A 23,027-nucleotide genomic window follows, 5' to 3' on the forward strand; every position below is an offset into this window, starting at 1 on the left:
GTGCGTGTGTGTGCGTGTGCGTGTGCGTGTGCGTGTGCGTGTGCGTGTGCGTGTGTGTGTGTGTGTGTGTGTGTGTGTGTGTATTTCAGCTTCCTCCCCGTCATTTCTTTCTTCTCTTTATTGTCTCGATGTTTGTAGTTCTTCGAGATGGATGGATTTAATATTTTCTCGACGTCATCTTGTGTATATTTCTTTCTTCTTATTATGTTTGACGGAATTCCAATATCAGACCTCCTCCTCCTCCTCCTCCTCCTCTCCGTTTCCTCTTCCTTCTCCTTCACCAAACCACCTGTTCCTCTCCCCTTCTTCTTCTCTTCCTCTCCCACTACAAAACCAATAAATAAGTTACTCCTCTTTTGAAGCTGATCCTCCTCCCTCTTCGATTTCTTATGACCCTTCCAACCCTAACTATCTCCTGCCACCTTCCTCTCCTTTCTTTTCCTTATCCCTTAATTATCTCTAACCTTTTCTACCAACTTCGCCCTGCCTACTCTATCTTTCTCCTGTAACTTAACTTCCCTTCCTCATCTATATCCCTTATGTATCCCTAACTTCTTTTTCCATCAACTTCGTAACCTCATCCCATACATTCATTCCTCCTTCCAACCCTTATGTATTCCTAACCTCCTTTTCCATCAACTTCGTAACCTCATCCCATACATTCATTCCTCCTTCCAACCCTTCTGTATTCCTAACCTCCTTTTCCATCAACTTCGTAACCTCATTCCATATTATCCATTCCTCCTCCTCCACACACGCTAACACATTCACTCTCCACTCACACTCCACTTACACGCACACACGCAGAACCTTCAACCCAAGACACAGCTCCTTCTCTTTCTCCTCCTCCTCCTCTTCTTCACATCCCCCTAGCCAGCACGGGCCTCACGCATGAAAATATTATGCTGGAGAGATAACCCCACAACATTACTATTCCCTGCTCGCTCGTGTTGCCTCTTGCCTCTCACTGAATGGCCTGAGTGTGGGTGTTGGACGGAGGCGGAGGAAGAGTGAGGGCTGCTGGGATAAGGCGAGAAGAAAGGAAAGGAGGGAAAAGAGATAGATAAGATGGAAATAGGGGGCGCCAGTATAAAAGAGCAGGATACTTTTTTTTGTTTTCCGTTCGTGGTTGTTGATGTTATTGTTCTTGAAAAGTGATAGTTAATATTACTACTTTTCTTACTTACATAAAACAAACCACACACTGATGAGCCCCCGCCTAAGACGACTAATGTTACAAAAGAAAAATTACAAGAGATATGAGCTTGGTAAAGAGAGAGCACCCGCGGGCACTCACAAATCTGTTTGCGTTGAAACTTGAATACAGAAGCGATGCGCCTCGTCTGTATCTTGCCACCTAAGTGAACCGCGTCATGAGATTTACCTGAACCCATCTGGTGAGGAGGAGTAAAGGCAGAGACGGCGAGGCAGACGTTCTTACCTGATATGAAAGAGAAAAATAAGTTAACATTAATCAAACTGAAAACTAAAAACATATAAACGGACATTGAAAAAAAGTCATGGGTAAAACATAAACTTTCTCTAATATAAAATGAATACCAAGACACCTTAATTATATAGGTACCTGAGAGTGACGTTTCATCAAAGGGTATTAAATTGTTGGAAGCTTGACGGGATATGAGAGGAAGGATCAAAGGAGAGCGCTGCACCATGGCCAACCTAGTTCATTAACCATTAAACAGTGTGGCTCTATGTGTCTCTATGTGTTTGTCAGTCAGTAACGCCGCCTGTAGGAAAAGAAAGAACTCACTGAACCCAGCAACATCCTCCTTCACTTCCTCTTTCTACTGCTCTTCCTCCTCCTCCTCCTCCTCCTCCTCCTCCTTCTTTCCTCGTCTTCTTCGTCTACTCCAAGAACACTAGACACTTCCAAGCAAGGAGGAGTTGTCTGGCTCTCTGTGCGTCGAAGTGAACAGCGGATACAGTTTTCTATTCCTCCTCCTCCTCCTCCTCCTCCAGCACACTCATACACCTGACTCACGAGCACTCAAGACACTCACCTGTCCCGCATTCCTCCCTCAAAGCCTCACTCACTCACACACTCACTCACGTTCCCCACAAGGCTTACCTGTGTGCGTGTGTGTGTGTGTGTGTGTGTGTGTGTGTGTGTGTGTGTGTGTGTGTGTGTGCGCGTGGTACTAACAGAGGGGGCATACAGTAGCAGGTTTAAGGAAAAGGTTATGCAATTTAGAACAATCTTGGCCTTGACTCAGTGCTCGTAAAGTGTGTGTGTGTGTGTGTGTGTGTGTGTGTGTGTGTGTGTGTGTGTGTGTGTGTGTGTGTGTGTGTGTGTGTGTGTGTGTATGTGTGTGTTGCCTTTTTTTCAAGCTCTCTTATCTTCTAATGTTGCAAATGCAGATGTGTGTGTGTGTGTGTGTGTGTGTGTGTGTGTGTATTTATCCATCAGTCTGCCTTTGTATTAAAACAATGAACCCTAATCCGTAATCTTTCATCAAATAACAATGCACAACTCTAAAGATAACAATGAAATACAAAGGCTTCACACACACACACACACACACATACATACATACTCATAAATTTCGAAGCCATGTACGGAACCCTTGTTGTTGTGGCTCACTTAAGGCGAAGGAATAATTTAAGTCGCCGTTTCATTTGTACGACCACTGCGTCTGTTTAATATTTCCACCATCTGCCCCCCCCCCCCCTCTCTCTCTCTCTCTCTCTCTCTCTCTCTCTCTCTCAGTATAATGTTCAGTGTGACGTAAGATTTTTTTTGTTATACTCACGTCATAAGCTTTTTCAATGTCTTTCCTCCACTGCAACGACAACCACCAACAACAGTAACAACAACAACACCCAACACTACCACCACCACCAACAACAACAACACCAACAGCAACAGCTCCGTAGAACAAACGGGGCGGCACATCATTGACATCTTCACCTCCGTCACCGAAGATGCGTTATCAGTAAGGTGACACAAGAGGGAAGAGGAGGAGGAGGAGGAGGAGGATGACGAAGAGAGAACAATAATTAAAGTAGAGAAGTTAAACAAATCAGACTACGAGAATTATACAGAAAAAAAAGGTAAAAAACGTTATGTCAACAAAAGAAGAAGAAGAAGAAGAAGAAGGAGGATGAAAACTTTTTACGAAGAGAACAATAGTTTCATAGAATCTTGGCGGCTGAGAGAGGAAGATGTGCGTGATGGCATAGGGGAGGGGGAGTGTACCAAACCTGTCTGTCTGTCTGTCTGTGTATGAATGTATAGTTAGAAAGTTTATCAGTGTTGCAGTCGGCTTTTTTGTCTGTCGTGTTTCCTATCCCTTTTTTTTTTTTACAGCTAAAGGAACATCTCAAGGACAACAAAAATAAGTGTAAAAAAAAAAGCCCTGATATTTTCTTCTCTTTACCTTATTTTATGTATTTATGTCTGACCTTGTGGCTATTTTCTTATCTCTGTGGCATAACCTTTCCTTCCCTCTTGCTATCTCCATCCTCCGCCTCCTCTTCCATCAACGCTACTGTTTCCTTTCTTCCCTACCTTCCTATCTCCCTCTTTCCCCCTCTTTGTCACCTCCCCCCCCACACTACAACCACCACCGCTACTGTTTCCTCGTCTCCTTCCCTGCCTATCTCCCTCCTCTTTGTCGCCAGCCCCCTCCCTCCCCCCCCCCACACACACACCGTCACCGCCGCTACTCTCCCGACACCCGCGTCCCCCCTCCCCCACCCCACAAGTGTCGCACAATCTGTAGTATCTCTCCCAGGCAAAACAAACACGGCTCTTTCCCCATCATCATCCTCCTCCTCCTCCTCCTCCTCTTCCTTCTCACCCTGCTTCTCTTCCGCCTCCTCCTCCTCCGTAACTATAAAGAGAGAGGGCTTTTTTTAAACATATTCCTAACTAACTAATGGGGACTATACGACCGGGGGCGCGTCGCTTCACTCACTCGCCGTTCAAACTCCCGGCGGTCCTCCAGAATAAGCTCCCGAACAGCTGCCCCGTCCATCCCTGGGAACATATTCTCGCTAATTATAAACTTCCCGAACAGAGCATATCATATTAACTGCTACTGCTGCTGCTGCTTGCTCTTACTACTATTATAATGATGATGATAATAATAAAAATAATAATAATAATAATAATAATAATAACGAAAGGCTAACAATCAATTTGGTGAACACAATGCACTATATACCCTTCTTCCGGTCGTTAAATGCTTCACGAAAAATTTATTAATAGAAATTAGTATTATTCTAAACACACAAAATGATGTTATAATGTAGTGTATATGTTTGTGTATGAGTGCAAGTGTATGTATGTGTGAGTATCTATATATTAAAATGTGTGTGTGTGTGTGTGTGTGTGTGTGTGTGTGTGTGTGTGTGTGTGTGTGTGTGTGTAACCTCTGACCCTTCCCTGACCCACGGAGTGACCCAGGGGAGCAGACATCCTCTGTATAAGAGATTGGACCAAAGTTTACGGTTTCTCCCCCTCCCCCCCTTTCTTTTCTCTCTCTCTCTCTCTCTCTCTCTCTCTCTCTCTCTCTCTCTCTCTCTCTCTCTCTCTCTCTCTCTCTAACTAATCGGGAATTATTTGTTGTAGTTGAATAAATAATGTTTTAATTTTGTGTGTGTGTGTGTGTGTGTGTGTGTGTGTGTGTGTGTGTGTGTGTGTGTGTGTGTGTGTGTGTGTGTGTGTAAAATATTTCTCGAGCGGCAATAATTAACGTCCATTGAGGAGACGCGAACGTTTGCTAATGAGACACAACAATTCGACATCTGTTAAGACCTCTCCCCCCCCCCTCTCTCTCTCTCTCTTTCTCTCTCTCTCTCTCTCTCTCTCTCTCTCTCTCTCTCTCTCTCTCTCTGCTGTATTACCTCACCTCTGGCCATTAATTAGGCTGTGCTATGAAAGGGAGCAGGAGAGGAGGAGGAGGAGGAGGAGGAGGAGGAGGAGGAGGAGGAGGAGGAGGAGGAGGAGGAGGAGGGGAAGGAAAGCTGATGAATATGGTGAAGTGGTCTTAAGTTTACGATAATGAACATAATTACACACGGAAGGCGGAGAAGAAGGAGGAGGAGGAGGAGGAGGAGGAGGAGGAGGAGGAGGAGGAAGAAGCAGATGGAGAGGAAGCAGATGTGGAGGAAGCAGAACAACAAGAACAAGAACAAAAACAAGACGAAGAAAGTACAAGAACGAGAAGAAGAGGAAAAGAAGAAACAAGAAAAATGCGACTAGAAACAAGAAAAAAATTAATGTAAAAAGAATGAAGGACAAGAAAAATAGGAAAAAGTATTGATAAAGAAGTGGAAGGAAAGAAAAGGATCACAAAAAAGCTATTACAGTACGTAGGAGAGAAGAAGGAGGAGGAGGAGGAGGAGGAGGAGGAGGAGGAGGAAGATGGGGAAGGAGAATCAACAAAAGTCCCTCACGTCGGGTGGAGGATGTGGCCACTTGACGATTCACAGAGACTCTCACACCGTTGTGCCGGGGAGGAGAGCGAGAAGAGAGAGAGAGAGAGAGAGAGGGGAAGGGGGAGGAGAGAGATAGAGGGAGAGAGGATGAGGGAGAGAAAGTGAGGAAGGGAGAGAGAGAGGGTGGGAGAGAGGGAAGAAATGACGGTGCGTGGGAGGTAAAAAAAAGGAAAGGAGAGGAAGGGAAAAGATTGGAGAGGGGAAAGAGTATGTGGAGTGGAGGAGTGAGGGAGAGCGGGAAGGAAGAGGGGAGGTAAGAAGGTGAAGGAAGGAGAGGAAGGGTAAAGGGACGAGGGAGAGAGAGAGGGAGAGGGAGAGGGAAGAATGAGAGGAGGTAGGAAGGTGAAGGAGATGAAGGGAATTGAAAGGAGAGGAAAAAAGGCTGTGTGGAGAGAAGAGGGAAAAGGGAAGGAAGAAAGGGGAAGGAGGACGGAGGAAGGATGAAAAAAGAAAAAGATAAAGAAAAAAAGGGAATAGAAAATGTTATAAAGTTCGCAAAAAGATGGAAAACGGAAAACAAATGAGAGAAAAGTAATTCATATCAGTATTTAAAAGTCTAAAAAGTAATAAAGTAAAGCAATATGAAGGAATGGAAGAAAAGTTAAGCAAGACACAGATATATTGCAGGAGAATAATTAAAAGGAAAAACTATAAAAAAAAAATGATGGTTAACGAAGGAGAGTGAGGGAGGAAGAGAGAAAAGAGGAAAGAGAGGAAGATGAAAGAGGGGAAGGAAGAGAGAGAGAGAGAGAGAGAGAGAGAACAGGGGTATTCAGAAGGGGTATTGACAGGGCAGGAGATGAAAGGGCGCCGGCAGAGGTAGACGTACAGTGGGATGACGGGATGAGTGTGTGTGTGTGTGTGTGTGTGTGTGTGTGTGTGTGTGTGTGTGTGTGTGTGTGTGCGTACAGGAAGCAGGAAGAGGAGGCAACTGTGAAACGTTTATGAAGTAGCACAACAGCAACAACAACAACAACAACAACAACAACAACAACAACAAGAGAATGAGGAGAAGGAGTAAGAAAAATGAAAATAACACAAAAAAAAAGTTGACATTGCTTTCATGATAAAACGTCGCCTTTTCTGACAGAGAGAGAGAGAGAGAGAGAGAGAGAGAGAGAGAGAGAGAGAGAGAGAGAGAGAGAGATGAACCGTGACACGAAACGAACCAACAAGAACAAAAAACTCACAACCTTAAAGAAAACGGAGAATCACGGAGCGGAAAAAAAGAAAACGGGAAGGTGAGAGGCTTATGAAGGTAAACAATATCAAGGTGAGAGCCAGACGATTAACAGACGATGGAAGGAGGAGAGTGGAGGGGAGGGAAAGAGAGAAGGAACGGAGGATGGAGGGAGGGACGGAGTGTGGGGGAGCTAGAAACAAGGGAGAGAGGGAGGGAAAGAGATTAGGGAGGAAAGAAAGTGTAGGGAAAGAGGGGAAAGATAGGAACAACAGCGAAGGGAGGGAAAGAGATAAGGAAGGAAGGAAAGTGTACAGAAAGAGGGGGAAGATAGGGACAAGGGAGAGAGGGAGGGAAAGAGAGGAGGGTATAGGGATGGCAGGGAGAAGAGCAAGACTAGGGCAAGAGAATGGAAGATAGGGAGAAGGGTGAGAGGGGAAGGGAAAGAGTGAAGGGAGGGAAGGAAGAGTACAGGAAGAGGGTGACAAAAACGGGCAAGGACGAGAGAGATAGGTAGAGAGAAAAGGAAAGGAGGAGAATATAGCGAGAGTAGGGTAAGAGGAGAGAGAAAGAAAGGTAGAGAAAGAAGGAAAGGAGGAGGGTATAGGGAGAGAAGAGAGGAGAGCAGGAGTGGGCCAAGAAGAGATGTGGACAAGGGCGAGAGAGGGAGGGAGACGAAACTAATAATCACCTCACTTGGATGTTTATTGAATGTTTACAAATACTTTCCCAGTGTTTCTCGTGCCTTCATGAGGGAGGGAAGGTTGTTGCTAAGGCCTTGAGGGCGTGGGAGGAAGGGAAGAAGGGAAGGGAATGAGAGAGAGGAAAGAAAAATGGAGGTTTGATGAAGAGGGAAAGAGAATGACGAATAGAGGAGGAAAAAATGAAAGACTGAAGGAAAAGGACGAACAAGAGGAGGAAAAACAGGAGGAGGAAGAAAAGGAGGAGGAGGAGAAAGAACAGGAGGAGGAGGAGAAAGAGCAGTTGAAGGAGGAGGAGTATAGGAGGAGGAGGAGGAGGAGGTTATGAAGGCAAACATATTATCATTCATTGCCTGTTTTACTCATTAGGATATATATTTTCCTCCTATTTTTCCTACTACACACACACACACACACACACACACACATACACGCAGAAGGTAAACTCGTCGGGCCGCCCCTCAGGCACGTCAGCGGGGAGGTAAACACGCCCTGCCTTCGTTTTTTTGTAAGTATTTATTTGTTCCTGGTGTTTACGCGTCGCCGTTAGTTGTTTGGGCGTCGCGGAGAGCCGTCATCAGTCACTCGATTTTTATTTAGTTCACCAGCCGCTAATTTTCGGTTACTGGACCACAATAACAAAACTGAGATTGTCTGTGTCACGGCGTACACTTAATTCCGTTCTTGCAGTTTACTGATTCGTTTCTTTATTTAGGTCAACGATATTATCTGTTACGGTTCCTAAATGAAGCTGATCAACGGAACAAACAAGCAAATCATACGCAAGCGACGACTTTACGCACTTCCAATGTTAAAGAAGAATGACCTTGAAATATGTGCAGTGACTGTGTTCCTTCAGTTTCAAAGACTATTGTTTATTACCTCATTATTACCTTCAAGAAAACTGATAACTTGGAACTAATGTGAAAAGACTAGAAAAAGAATTGTACCGATTATGAGTCAAAGCAAAATCTGAAAATAAAAAGCATAGAAAAATATCACATGCAATACGAAAGAGTAAAGACCTTATTATAACCTCCAAGAAGACTGATAACTTGAAACTCAGATGAAAAGACTAGAAAGAGAATTGCATGGATAATGAGGCAAACCAAGAACTGAATATGAAGAGCAAAAAAAAATACTTGCGATACGAAAGAGTAAAGACCTTATTATAACCTCCAAGAAAACAGATAACTTGAAACTCAGATGAAAAGACTAGAAAGAGAACTGCATGGATAATGAGTCAAACCAGGAGGTGAAAATGAAGAGCAGAAAAGAAATATTCCATGCAATACGAAAGAGTGAGGATCTCCCGTCACTCCTGCAGCGGGAAGTGGACAGCGGACGAGACAGGCGTGAGAATACATACACAGGGTCGTGGGGGGCGGCGGTTAGGAGGAAAATGAGACTTGTTAAGGGGAAGCGTGGGAGTGCGAGGCCTCTCTCTCTCTCTCTCTCTCTCTCTCTCTCTCTCTCTCTCTCTCTCTCTCTCTCTCTCTCTCGAGCCCTTCATTTGGCATCAGAGAGAGAGAGAGAGAGAGAGAGAGAGAGAGAGAGAGAGAGAGAGAGAGAGCACAGTTACAAGGGTGAATAAGATGTATAAGTGACATGAGTGGAAGGGATGCATGTGAGGGTGATAAGGGAGAGACATATGTGAGGGTGACACGTGGAGGGGGGGGGAGGGGGGGGAAGGGACGAGGGAGGCATGGGAATGGAGGAGGGTGGGGGAGGGAGGGGCAGGGTGGAAAGGGGCCTGTAACGTGAGTGGGCCTAGACAGTGCTATGCTCCCTTGTGGCACCCCTTTCCTCTCTTTCTTTCTTCCTTTCTTTCTTTCTTTTCGTCATTTTTAATAACTTCTCTTTCCCTCTTTTCCCTATCTCCTGACATTGCCTCTATATCTCTCTCCGTCTTTGCGTGATCTTTCCCTCTCTCGTGTGTGTGCGTGTGGCTGTGTGTGCGTGTGTGTGTGTGTGTGTGGATGTGTGTGTAACCGTCCCCACACGCGCGCATTCCCACGATCTCACCTCACTAACTTCTCCTCTTCCCTTCTTCTCGTCTCCAAAACTCGAATATAAAAGGAAATAATATGACACCGCAGAAAACACACAACTCCATTTCTTCTTTCACCTCCTACACCGTTCTTTCGTCCATCTTTCTTATTTCGCAATCTTCTTTCGTCTTTTCAGCACCGCATCGATAGCGTTTCCATTTCCACAGCGTCTTTCTTCTCTTCCTCTTGTTTTTCACATCTGATTTTGTTTCTTTCCTCCACGTTAAAGGATTATGTTGTTTCAGCTTCATGTTTCCTTCTGCATTTCCCCTCAAGTTCCCTCTAATTCCTCTTTGTTGCTTCTCTTATTACATCATTATTTTCATCATCATTTCCACGGCGTCTTTCTTCTCTTCCTCTTGTTTTTCACATCTGATTTTGTTTCTTTCATCCACGTCAAAGGATTATGTTGTTTCAGCTTCATATTTCCTTCTGCATCTCCCCTCAAGTTCCCTCCAATTCCTCTTTGTTGCTTCTCTTATTACATCATTATCTTCATCATCATTTCTTTGTTCTCCATTATGACTCCTTGGTGTTCCTTTCTCTTTCCTATTCTTTCCCCCTTCTCCTCCTCCTTCGCATTCTCTTCATCCTTCTCTTTCTTCTTCCTCCTCCTCCTTTCTGCCACGTCAAAAAATAATAGTCTCACCTTTATATCTCACGCGTTTTCTTTCAAGTTCTCTCTAATATCCCTTTGTTGTTTCTATTGTTATATCATTATCCTCATCATCATTTCCTTGTTCTCACTTATGATCCCTTGGTATTCTTTTCTCCTCAATCTCCACCTCCCCATCCTCTTTATCCTGCTCTTCTTCCGCTTGTCCCACCCAATTCTCCTTCTCCTCCTCCTCCTGCCAGTCACGCCCCACATACCCGTCACGGGGACACCACGGGTACCTACCATAAATCTTCAGTCAACCACCTGTGTAGGAGAGTCGCCCCCCCCCCCCCCCTCCCCCGCTGCGCACTCCGATATGTATTTGGCACGCAGAGGAACGACTGCGTGTAAACCTGTGTGCTGCTTGACTTTCGTGAGCCCGTGTCTTTGGATATTGATATGTGGATGTGTGTCTTTTAGGGAAGATTTTGGCTTTGTTCTACTGAATTCCGCTCAGCATAAGATAAATCACAACTAATGTTATCTACGGGAACAAAATGGAATAGAGGAGCAGTGAGGAGGAGGAGTAGTGACGAGGAGTGAGGAGGAGGAGCAGTGAGTAGCGGGCTTTTTTTTCATTATTGTTTCCTTTTTTTATGCCCTTGAACGGACTCCTTTGCTGTAAAAAAAAAAATAGGACTCCGGGAAAGACCAGTTATTTTCTTATATGAACGAATACACACTGGAGAGGCCGCACTAAGTCCTGTCTGTCTTTATAGAATGATAACGAAAATAAGACAAGACATCAGAAAACCCCAAATATTAATAATCCCATATAAACCAAAAGCGATTCTTGAACATTAAATAGTCCATCAAACCCCACTAAAGTTAAGAGAGGTCTAATTTTGACATCTAGGCGGCATCTTTGTTTCCATATATACGGATATTTGAGAATGAAAATAAGACAAGACATCAGAAAACCCCAAACTTTAACATTCCCATATCAAACAAAAGCGATTCTTGAACATTAAATAGTCCATCAAACCCCACTAAAGTTAAGAGAGGTCTAATTTTGACATCTAGGCGGCATCTTTGTTTCCATATATACGGATATTTGAGAATGAAAATAAGACAAGACATCAGAAAACCCCAAATATTAATAATCCCATATAAACCAAAAGCGATTCTTGAACATTAAATAGTCCATCAAACCCCACTAAAGTTAAGAGAGGTCTAATTTTGACATCTAGGCGGCATCTTTGTTTCCATGTATACGGATAAAGAGTGCTGGAAAGATAACACAACACAAAAGAAAATTACTCAAAGGTGCAATAGGTTTTGAAGGACGTCCAAATCATCTCAATAAGCATGCGCAAAAGGACACTCGTGGTAGGCCAATAAAAAGATGTGTGTCCCAGAGGATCAGAGCACGCGTGGTAGCGATGTAGGTCACCACGACATGACATCGAGGGGGGAGGGCGACGAGGGGACAGAGGAGTCGGTGTGTAGAGCTAGTGACAGGCTTATGTTTGTCCCGTGTGTGTGTGTGTGTGTGTGTGTGTGTGTGTGTAAAGAGGACAGTGGTGGTATGGACGAAACATCTGGTGGTGGTGATGATGATGATGATGGTGTTGGAAGCGGTAGTGGTGATGGTGGTGTTGACATGATAATTCCATCCTAGTTTTGTTTTACCTTTAACTTCTTTCACATGTTCCTTCTATCATTATTTTTATTCCACTCCTGTTCCTTCTCCTCCTTTTTTTCTATCTACTTATTTTACCTACTTTTTCTAACTATCACTCTATCCATACACTAATATATTCTCCTGTTTATATATCTGTACACATGTTTATTTCTCCATCATGTAGAACTTACCCGTTACCACCCAGCATTCTATCTACCCATCTGTCAATCAATCCATGTATTCAATTATCCGTTTATCTGTGAGCCCATCTATGTACTATTTGCTCGTCTCGGTATCCTTCAGTTACTTCAAGAGTGTCTATTTGCGTTGCGTAATTTATTTTTCCCCTCCGTCGTAAATCGTGTACGTTATGGCATTGTATATCCTCGTAGATGCTATCATAACACACACAGGAAAAGAGAGCGAGAGAGAGAGAGAGAGAGAGAGAGAGAGAGAGAGAGAGAGAGAGAGAGAGAGAGAGAGAGAGAGAGAGAGAGAGAGAGAGAGAGAGAGAGAGAGAGAAACCCAATTCGATACAGCATGTGGTCCTTCCTGGCCCATCCACACCCCTTACCCTCTCCCCCCACCCCTTAACCCCTCACCTCTTCATCAGCCTAACCCTCTGACCCCCCCACCCCCCACTCCCCACTGAGACATGCCCCCCTTTAACACCCCTCCTCGCCCCCTGCATACCTCTCCTTCACATCAGTCATCCCTCAGCCTTCCCGTCCCCTGCTCCTAACAACCATCTCTCATCCTCCCTTACCGAAGTTCATCCATCCATCTACCTCCTCAATCTCATTCATTCCACTCCTTCCATCATTATCTTCATGCTCCTCTTCTTATTCCTCTTTGCACTCTTCCTTCTCATCCACCTCATCCACTAAACAGTAAATTATCTTCCTCCATTTCATTCTTCTTCCTCCCCTTTTTCCATCTTTCCTCATATTCTTCTCTTCGTTATTATTTTTATCTTCCGTATTCACGATTTCTTTTACCTCTCCTTTCTTATCTAACATCGACCTCCGCCATACACTCCCTTACCATATTATCTTTCTTCTCCATGCCCCTCTTCCTCCTTCCTTCTCTCCCTCTTCTCCTTCTCAACCATCTCCCTTATACTCACTTCCCTCCCCCACACTCTCCCACCCTTGCAGCCCTCTCGCGTATCTTACTTCACGTCCTTCTTCTTCCTCTTCCTCCCCCGTCTTTCTCACAACCCCCTCCCTCACATTCCCTCCCTCGCGTCTCTTTCTCCTCTGACCTCTCCGCCCATCCACGTCTTCCCTACAACAACCCTCTCATATATCACACCAATTAACGCTCGTAACGCCTATTTAGTCTTCATATACCCGACGTTTTCCTCCTAATTTAAGTTACGTGTTGTCCCTGATGTATAGAGGGTTGATTCATGGCTGTTTTCGAAGGTGCGGAACCAGTGAATGCTTTGGCTGTTCCGGAGGGTTTTATTAAATTCCTCACCGTTCCTCCTTGCTTTCTTCCGCTCCTTATCAGATGGTACGGTAAGAGTTTTCATTCCTATTATCGTTCAAAAGGAAAGATAAAGAAAAGATTGCGAATATAATAAGAGAAAGACGCTTGAAAATTGTAGGATTAGGAGATAAGTAGCGAGGTAATTCTAGATCTAAAAAGAGAAAATTTTATACAAACATATCTATCATGCACATTAAGAAAAATCCCAGGTTATATTTTTTTCGCTTCATCTTTCCATTTACATCAATCTATCTATCCCTTTCCATCTTGATCTAAAAAGAGAAAATTTTATACAAACATATCTATCATGCACATTAAGAAAAATCCCAGGTTATATTTTTTTCGCTTCATCTTTCCATTTACATCAATCTATCTATCCCTTTCCATTTTTTTTTTTACCGCCTCCACCTCCTCTTCCTCTTCCTCCTCCTTCTCCTCCTCCTCCTCCTCCTCCTGACTCATTTTTTTTTCTCATCGTTCCATCATTCTCTCGTTTCACACCTGACCGTAACAACTCTCATACCTCATTAAGCGCAGGACCACACACACACACACACACACACACACACACACACACACACACACACACACACACACACACACACACACACACACACACTTATTTTTTCTTATCGTCGTCATATCGTTATCATTATTATTATTATTATTATTATTATTATTATTATTATTATTATTATTATTATTACTGAGGCTTCCAATTCTCCTTCCCTTTCCTCCCGTGCGGATCTCAACCATCACGTACTCGTCTTCTTTCAGCATAACATTCAACACACACACTCTCTCTCTCTCTCTCTCTCTCTCTCTCTCTCTCTCTCTCTCTCTCTCTCTCTCTCTCTCTCTCTCTCTCTCTCTCTCTGCTATGTGTGTGTGTGTGTGTGTGTGTGTGTGTGTGTGTACTAAAGCTTGCAAAATCAGAAGTTGTAGAAAAAATGGGAACGAATTTTGAGAGGGAGAGAGAGAGAGAGAGAGAGAGAGAGAGAGAGAGAGAGAGGGCGGGAGGGATAACCATCTCCTTGTGACTCCTTCCCTCTCATTTTGCCCGAAGGATCGTATATCATTAAGGGATGTTTAAACTTCTGCATTTAATATCTGCTTTCTCTCTCTCTCTCTCTCTCTCTCTCTCTCTCTCTCTCTCTCTCTCTCTCTCTCTCTCTCTCTCTCTCTCTCTCTCTCTCTCTCTCTCGGTACTTCTGTGTGTGTGTGTGTGTGTGTGTGTGTGTGTGTGTGTGTGTGTGTGTGTGTGTGTGTGGAGATTAGATTCGCGCATGGCAACACTTCTCATATCACACACACACACACACACCATGAATGGAAGGATTTACCCAACCGTGTGTGTGTGTCTGTGTGTGTGTGTGTGTGTGTGTGTGTGTGTGTGTGTTTATCATTCATTATCCTACTTATAGAGACCTCAGTTACTCACACACATTTCCCTTCGATGGGTGATCAATGTTTTATGCACCGTGACCCATACGCGATGACGCAACAACCATCAGCTGTTACCCGTATCAGCTGTTTAATCGTATCATGTTGACTGGGTTGATTCGACTGGGCGTGAATGAACATGGGTGAATGAATAGGAGTGAATGAACATGGGCGAGGAATTACAGTAAATGGATATGGATGAATGGGAGTGAGTGAATACGTAGTGATATATAGTGAAATGATAGTGAAGGAGTAGATATATACTGATCACAAGGAAATAGAAAAGGGTAGATGAATGTAGCTTTTAATGGACAGGTAAAAGACTACAGGTGTGTGTGTGTGTGTGTGTGTGTGTGTGTGTGTGTGTGTGTGTGTGTGTGTGTGTGTGTGTGTGTGTGTGTGTGTGTGTGTGTGTGTGTGTGTGTGTGTGTGGACTTAATATTCCGTCACATGTACATATTTGACTGATCCACCGTCATGTGTGTACTTATCAATGGCTGTCCGTTCCCGTTTGAAGATATAAAAAATAAATCGCTCTAGGTGTTTTACGAATACGTTTTAACTCCCTTCTTAGCCTACATATACTCTTAAAAATAACCTTCGTCATTATCGTTTAACACTCTTGATTTTTCTCTTCATGCCTGCTGCTGCTACTGATGATGATGATGATGATGATGTTCTCCTATTCCTCCACCTTGTTTCTCTTCTAATATCTGTCTATGTTTAAATCGCTCTTACTTTCCTACATTCTTATCTGTCTGCTTTTTTTTTTTTTTTTTTTTTTTTTACAGCAAAGGAGACAGTTCAAGGGTACACAAAAAGCAAACATTAATAAAAAAAAAAAAGCCCGCTACTCACTGCTCCTAAAAAGAATCCAAATCCAATCTTGCATCCTCCTCCTTCTGATTCTCCGTCTCCTTCGACTATTTCTCATCTTTTTCCTTCTTATCCTCATTCTCCTGAACTCCTCCTCCTTATTCCCTTCGTAAAAATTCGTAATGTCTTCGCACTAAATTTCTGCAAAGTCATGCGATGGAGCGCGTTTTCCTCTTATCTCTTGGGGCAAAATGTTTGATGCATTATTCCACGTTCTGTAACTGGCAGCGTTGGGGTTAAAGTCTATCGCTCTCCCAACTGAGCTATCTAGGCTTTGGCAATGCAGCGCTCATCATTCAAAAAAATACTTTGTTGTTAATGGTACCGCTTGTAACAAATATATTTCAGCTGAAGAAAATCGATTATATAAACAGAAAATCTTTGTAATTCATCAGACGAACGAATTCCGAATTACATCAACAGATTGCATAATGTTTAATTTCCGTTTTCAGTGAGCGGCTGAATTACTTTGGCGTGATGTTCTATCGCATATTATAAAAGTTTCTGTAATTACGCTAGAGCTGGTCTCTCTCTCTCTCTCTCTCTCTCTCTCTCTCTCTCTCTCTCTCTCTCTCTCTCTCTCTCATCACTTGTTTACACAACTTCCAATATGTTTGTCCGTCCTCTGAACAGCCAGTCGTATTGTCGTGTTGACTTAGGCTGACACTATTTATCCTAAGTATATTTTTATGTGTGTGTATTTAGTGAATGCGTCTATTAATTAAGAGCATTTACTAATGAGCCTAATCCATTACAGGGTGATGATCCTCGCTATTCTGAGCTGCACGAAACGACGGCAGAACCAAAACTCTGCCGCGGCCAAGAAGCGGGACGGCGCCAAGGACGGCAACCACAGCCCCAAGATCAACTTAGAGGAGGCCTGGTGACTAAGTGAAGCCGCGCAGCCCCCTGTCGGCCAATGGCAGACTCGAGACTCCAACAGGGAGGTAATCACGACGGAGTGGGAGTCGGACGCCACCGCTGAACAGGACGAGTGCAACAAGCCCCTGCGGGACACCACCTGGGAGGAGTCCACGGCCTTCCGCGAGATGTCGATAGCTCAGGGAAGGTACAAGGTGTGTCGGGTGTGAGAGGAAGACTGTTAAAGGTGCTCGGTGTCAGAAATGAACCGGTTTATGCGTTGGATGCAAAAAATAATCTTGCTTTAGATATTGGGTGTTAATAAAGGAACAATTTAGGTGTTGTGTTAATGGAGGACCGTGTAAGTGTCGTGTGCGGGTGAGGCTCCAGCTGGGCGCCTCGAGCTTCCCGTTGCTTTGAGTGTGGGGTGGAGCCAGTGGTGTCAGCGCCTGAGGACGAGTGCTTTGTGTGTGCGTAGTGATGCCAAAGGGGCCAGAGACTAGAGGCTTGCGCGGGCGGATTCTGAAGACCTCGACGTAGATTTTATGTAAATGCAAACTGACGATATTTGACTTTTTTGCAGTGTTTCTTCTGACGGACGAGATTGTTGACTGAATAACTTGAGTAACTTAACTGACCGACTGGTATACAATGACTGAAAGATCGACCGACTGACTGACATGTGTTGCTCAAACTTGACTGAGTTGACAAAGAATGCAAGCACGCCTTCCCTACCTCCTCCTTTACTTCACTGCCTTCTTCCTCCTCCTCCTCCTTCTCCTTCTCCTCCTCCTCCTCCTCATTTTCTTCCATCTCATTGGCCATGTTCAGTATTCACTCTCTCTCCCCCTCCTCGCTCTTCACTCCACCTTACGCCTGCATGACCCAAACAGATTCCTCTTTCCCTTCACAGCAACATATACTTAACAATATAGAATAATTAATGGGCAGCGAGTTAAAAAAAATACACTAAAGAACAAACCCTCAATATAATTTACTTTTACATATTATTTTTATACAGAAAATGATCTTTATAACAAATTTCTATGATAAAATTATGGTTAATCTTTGAACTAATATTGAATATTGTTAATATTAGACTAAGGGACGTAATTTCACTAAAATATTGTAAAATTGAATAAGTAAATGTTACACCAGAAACGTTTGACATCGGGGAACGTTTCAACAGAACACAATTGATATTTTTAAGACGACACAAGAAACTATTATTATTAACATTATTATTATTTATTATTATTACAATTTTTTTTATTATTATTGTCATTATTATTATTATTATTGTAATCATAATTTTTTTTATAATTACTTATTATTTTGACTATTATCATCATTATTACAATTATCATCATTATTCTTTTAAGTTATTTTTACTAATTATTGTTATAATTCCCATATTTTTTTTATCATATTCCATTTTCTCTGTAATTACAGTTTTACGGAATAGTTTTACGTGTTAATAAACACAATATACTTTTCTGTGGCTTACACACACACACACACACACACACACACACACACACACACACACACACACTCACACTCACACTCACACTCACAATCTACGTAGTTACAGTATGTTTACCAACGACAAAGATGTAAATGTAAATAATATAATGTGCAAAGCAATCAAACATGTTTATCTGCATTTTGACAGATATATTATAATGATTATTATTATCATTACTGACGAGAATATAATATCTACTTATCTATCTCTTATCTATCAATCTATACCCTTCTATCAATTTTTCTAATGATGAGGACGTAATACGATCCTCTGAAGTGTACTTATCAGCTTACTGGATTCCCTGGAACACATGTACTGTCAACCCGTGTCCAGACCCTGCCAGTCCTTTCTTTGTAGTAACACCCGACGTGCTGGCCTTCCTAATCCTCTTTTCCCCCGAGTCATGAATACCCTATATGCCCTAACACGACCTCCTATTCACCCTCACTCTGCCTGATCCTATAACTAACTCCACTCTCTTCTTTTTCCCAACCGTTCGTGAAACCGTCGACTAGTATTGCCTTCCTGTAATTGTCTCCTCTTTCTTGTGGTTTGTCTCACTTTTACCTCTACTGTCGCCTCCTATTCCTTCTATCATTCAACCTCGTCTTTTTCTCACGTTTATTCACCATTCTCTCGCCTCGAATATTCCTTCTCTCTCGATTTCGCCGTTTCTTATCGCCGTTTTCTGTATCTTTCAATTCCAACCCAAGGCTTACATTTTCTTTACCACGTCTCTCCTCTCCTCTCCTCCCTTCGGTGTTCCTTTCCTATCCCCTCGCCATTTCTTCTTTTATTTCGTCCCATTCCTTCTCTATGCAAGTCACCGTCTTTTCAATCCATCCTTCTCATTCCGTAACGTTAAGCCTTTTTCGCCCTGCCTGCTCATGCACTCCTCCTCTCCCTTCTTTTCCTCCAAACACGTCCTGGGCCAACTTGTGTGTAAGTATTTCAAAGCCAGAGTATTTTAAGTGTCTAGTCTTAAATGTAATGTATAATTTATAAAAAGATGTAAAAAAAATGTATGCTCTTGTATTTCTGCTTTCCTTATGTCTGGTGTGCGTGTGCGTGTGTGTGTGTGTGTGCGTGTGTGTGTGTGTACCTTCGTTGTGAGTACTGTTCTTGGTGTTACTGAGGCTTATCAGAACAGGAGCTCCGTGGGATTGATCTCCACGAACTACCTACGTTATTTTTTTTTCTTGTCAACTAAACCCGTATATTCATCATTTGTCAACATTCTTTCCATCAACGGTAACATCAATTAAGACTAGGTATAAAAAGAGGCCTAATCAGTACAAATATTTACATCCAAAAGTTCTAACACAGGCGGAAGTCGATAACTTGAACTTTATATAAAAAGCTTTGAATATTCCTCGACACATACAAGTGACAATGCAGGTTAACAAACTCTCGAATCATATGATGAGGGAGCGGCTTCGAAGTGTTGCGTCATCGTCCTTTTGCGTCATTGGATATTTGAATAATAACTTTGAATCTCTTTGGCCTTGTCCCTATGCTCATTTTTTTCTTCTGAGTTCAGTCTACAGCATCTGAGGCTTTCTTGATCTTGATAAAAGTTTTGAGTTAGGCGTCAAGTAGAGGCTGAGGCACGACCATATCCCGTTTTCTTTCATCTTGGCAAAAACCTCGCAAGTTCCTCCTCCTCCTCTTCTCCTTCAGAGCCCCGTCAATATTCTTCAGGGGAAAGACGCCACGCTCTTTTCTTACGTATCGCCAAAACCTTAAAAAAACTTCTTCCCCTCAGCCACGACCGGTAAAGCCATCGAGGGTGTGGACGGCGCGGAGAGTTTGGCAAAGTTGGAGAGAAAAAGAGGCGTAGTTTTATATTACCCTCGTCAGTGGCGTTAGGAGGCAAAACCAGGAGGAGTTACTTTCTTTTTGCAGCAAGGAAGGCAGTTCAAGGAGGAAAAGAAAAACAACAACGAAAAAAAAAAACGCTAGAGGCTGCTTCGACAAAAGAGAGAAGAACGAGAGGCCAGGAGAGGTCATTTTCGGGTGTAGAGGTGTCTTGATACTCTCCTCTTGAAAGAGCTGATGTCGTAAAACTTGGTCATATCTCTCATATTTTTATTGTCCCATTTTTTTATTGTTGTTGTTGTTAATAAGTCATTCATACATCATTGATTTAAAGTTAAGAAAATCGTAATATGACGTTGTGCACGATATTACTCCTCAACGCCGTACATAGGGAACAAAATACGACCTGTGATAAAACAAAAACAGAAGGTTACAAACAAGTATCTGTACAGCTTCCCAAACAAAACATCAACTGGGAACAAAATACGATCTGTGATAAAACAAAAACAGAAGGTTACAAACAAGTATCTGTACAGCTCCCCAAACAAAACATCAACTGGGAACAAAATACGACCAGTGATAAAACAAAAACAGAAGGTTACAAACAAGTATCTGTACAGCTTCCCAAACAAAACATCAACTGGGAACAAAATACGACCAGTGATAAAACAAAAACAGAAGGTTACAAACAAATATCTGTACAGCTTCCCAAACAAAACAACAACTGGGAGTGTGATTGCAACCCTTATACGTGCTCTTGATACCGTTGCCTCGTCCCTCCACTCACAGAGACGCATCATCCTCTGTCACCTCCATATACGTCCGCCCCAATAACCTTCCAGGCGCCGGCCGGTACTACAAGATGAAGTATCGCAGGACAGCAGTGCAGGATTAGACTCATAACTCAAACTCAATAAAACCTTTGCAAGAAATGGTCCACAAAAAGAACAATAAAAGAATAGAACAGAGTTGGCAATCATGATGTGGGCAGAATCTGGATCAACACCAAGAAAATGTTAAGATATATTTATGGATAGAAAAGATACACCGTCACAAGTAAACAAGAGCTGCCTTGCATTGGCGGAACAGCTCTTTGAATTCCTTATAATGTCATGCTCGAAGTCTAAAGTATTAAGAGCATCTGTTTGCGCGTTAAGGAGAGCGATAGAGCGTTGGAAGACCTATTACGTTGTCCTTTAGCCGACACTTATTTTGGTTTTGTTGCCACGGATTCTGCCAAGGGTTAGTGACACCGAGGCGCTGGTGGGGTGGCGGTGCTCCCTCAAAACAAAGGCCGCCACCACCGCCACTATCCCAATGCCAACGCCGCAGCTGCCCTTCCCTCGCGCATAAACAGAATGAAAATAAAGAAACTGCAAGTCACACAGCGTCACCAGCTGGCACTCTGGTGGCTGTTTTCCGAGTTATCTGATCTGTAGAGCCTCGAATGCTACATTTTCTTTCTTTTTTTTGCGGGGGCTGCTCGAAAAATAACCATTCTATTTATGGTATGCTAAAGTGAGTTTAAGATGACCAAAATCATGTGTTAAAGGTCAGGAAAAAGACAACAAATGCGTAAATGAGTTGTGTTTGCCATAAGAAGTTTTCAGTCACGAAAATAAAAATAAAACTATGGGTGGGGCATCGACCGAGCGAGCCATAACATTAGCCGGGCGCCCACTGGCCCACACGTGGGTTGCAGTGCTGGCTGGGGGCCTCTCCATACACTGCTGTTGCCAAATCTCAAGCCATGCACTGCCGAACATCATTTTAAGCTTTCCATGTATTCCATAGCAACTTAGGACATTTAATAATTCCGTCATTAAGTTATTTAATCAAACTAAAGCCCTGATGAGATGCTACACTGTGCCTTGCCCACCACGCACTCGGGCACTCAGGCCAGGCACTGCAGGGACCGTTGTGGTGGGCGGGGCGGCGGTGATAGGGGTGGCGGGGCGGACACTGGTAAAGTCATCTCGCAGAGGCTCAGCTAAGCGGTCTGCTCTTGTCACCGCTCCAACCCTTATTTATGCATCCTTCTCTTTCTCTACCTCCCTTCATCATCATCTCTCTCTCTCTCTCTCTCTCTCTCTCTCTCTCTCTCTCTCTCTCTCTCTCTCTCTCTCTCTCTCTCTCTCTCTCTCTCTCTCTCTCTCTCTCTCTCTCTCTCTCTCTCTCTCTCTCTCTCTCTCTCTTATCGTCCCTCTAATTCATTTAAACTAACATTTATTTACTATTTTTTCTCAGTTTAGATTCTTATCAATCAATTAATCTTTCCTGCGCCTGACCTCCCCTCGTGCCAGGACACACACACACACACGCACACGCACACACACACACACACACACATCTTGGCCATCATCAACACTCCCGATAGAGACAAAGGTAGGAAGGGACAGACCACATGGCGCTTAGTCTCACGGTTCATCTCCGCATCACTAGTCCTTTGTGGAGGGTTAATCACCCACGCATTAGCACAGACAGATATTAATAGGTGTTACGTATTTCTCTCTCTCTCTCTCTATCTATCTCTCTCTCACTCTCTCTCTGGTGGTAAGTGTGTGGGCAGTGAGGGCGTGGCTGACGTTTGCATGTGACAGAGCTAATATGACGAGCCCCCGCCTTCCTTACCACATGTCACACACACACACACACACACACACACACACACACACACACACACACACACACACAGTTTTCTTTTGTTATCAGCTTACTTCTTCTTCGCGTAAGGAACACTAAGAAAACATCGTCCACATAGATATAATATCACCACCGTACAAAAAAGACCGGCCAAGTTTGTATGAGTCAACACATCTTTCATGCTAAAAAAAAAATGCATCGTGCGTAAAAATATGCTTCATGAAGTAGCGTAAAGAAGCACGAATTAAGTGTAAATAAACGGTACGCGAAGGGATGACGTAATGGGATATAATAAGAACGTCGTTGAGTGTTCACGCTATAGAGAAACTTGGTAACGGTAAAAATCAAGTTGGGGGCATACGCTATATCTGCGCGGGCCTCAGTGTTCATCTCCGTCGCATTGGCCGTTGAGCCCGTGGTGGGAGAACTAGGAGGAGTCATTACTTAAGTTAACACATATACTAGAAGAAGACTACTACTTTGAATCCCTAATACTGATGACGCTAAGGACATGGAAGAAAAAGAATGCTGTGCTTATCCCTAGAGGAGTAGATGACGGTAAATATATGCAAAGAGAAATGCTAAAGATCTCCACGAATGCTGGTGGGAGGTGTGACGCAGCAAGGCAAACAAACAGACGAAAGACGAGCAACGGAGCCGAAAAGAAGCAGACCAGTAGAATAAATA

General features: G+C 43.3%; 2 protein-coding genes across 4 annotated transcripts in view; one reads left to right on the forward strand and one right to left on the reverse strand.

The window, feature by feature from the left end:
• The window catches only part of LOC126996428 (ankyrin repeat and KH domain-containing protein mask-1-like), a 48,442-nt gene extending 29,538 nt beyond the window's left edge, over positions 1-18,904 (forward strand). The window contains exon 2 of the mRNA XM_050856850.1: positions 16,248-18,904. Within this exon, the coding sequence (XP_050712807.1) occupies positions 16,248-16,377 (130 nt within the window). The 3' untranslated portion in view covers positions 16,378-18,904. The remainder of the gene's footprint in view (positions 1-16,247) is intronic.
• The window catches only part of LOC126996427 (trichohyalin-like), a 178,039-nt gene that overhangs the window by 128,712 nt on the left and 26,300 nt on the right, over positions 1-23,027 (reverse strand). The window lies entirely within an intron of this gene.

Source organism: Eriocheir sinensis, chromosome 10, assembly GCF_024679095.1.
Source record: "Eriocheir sinensis breed Jianghai 21 chromosome 10, ASM2467909v1, whole genome shotgun sequence".
Taxonomy (NCBI): Eukaryota; Metazoa; Arthropoda; class Malacostraca; order Decapoda; family Varunidae; genus Eriocheir; species Eriocheir sinensis.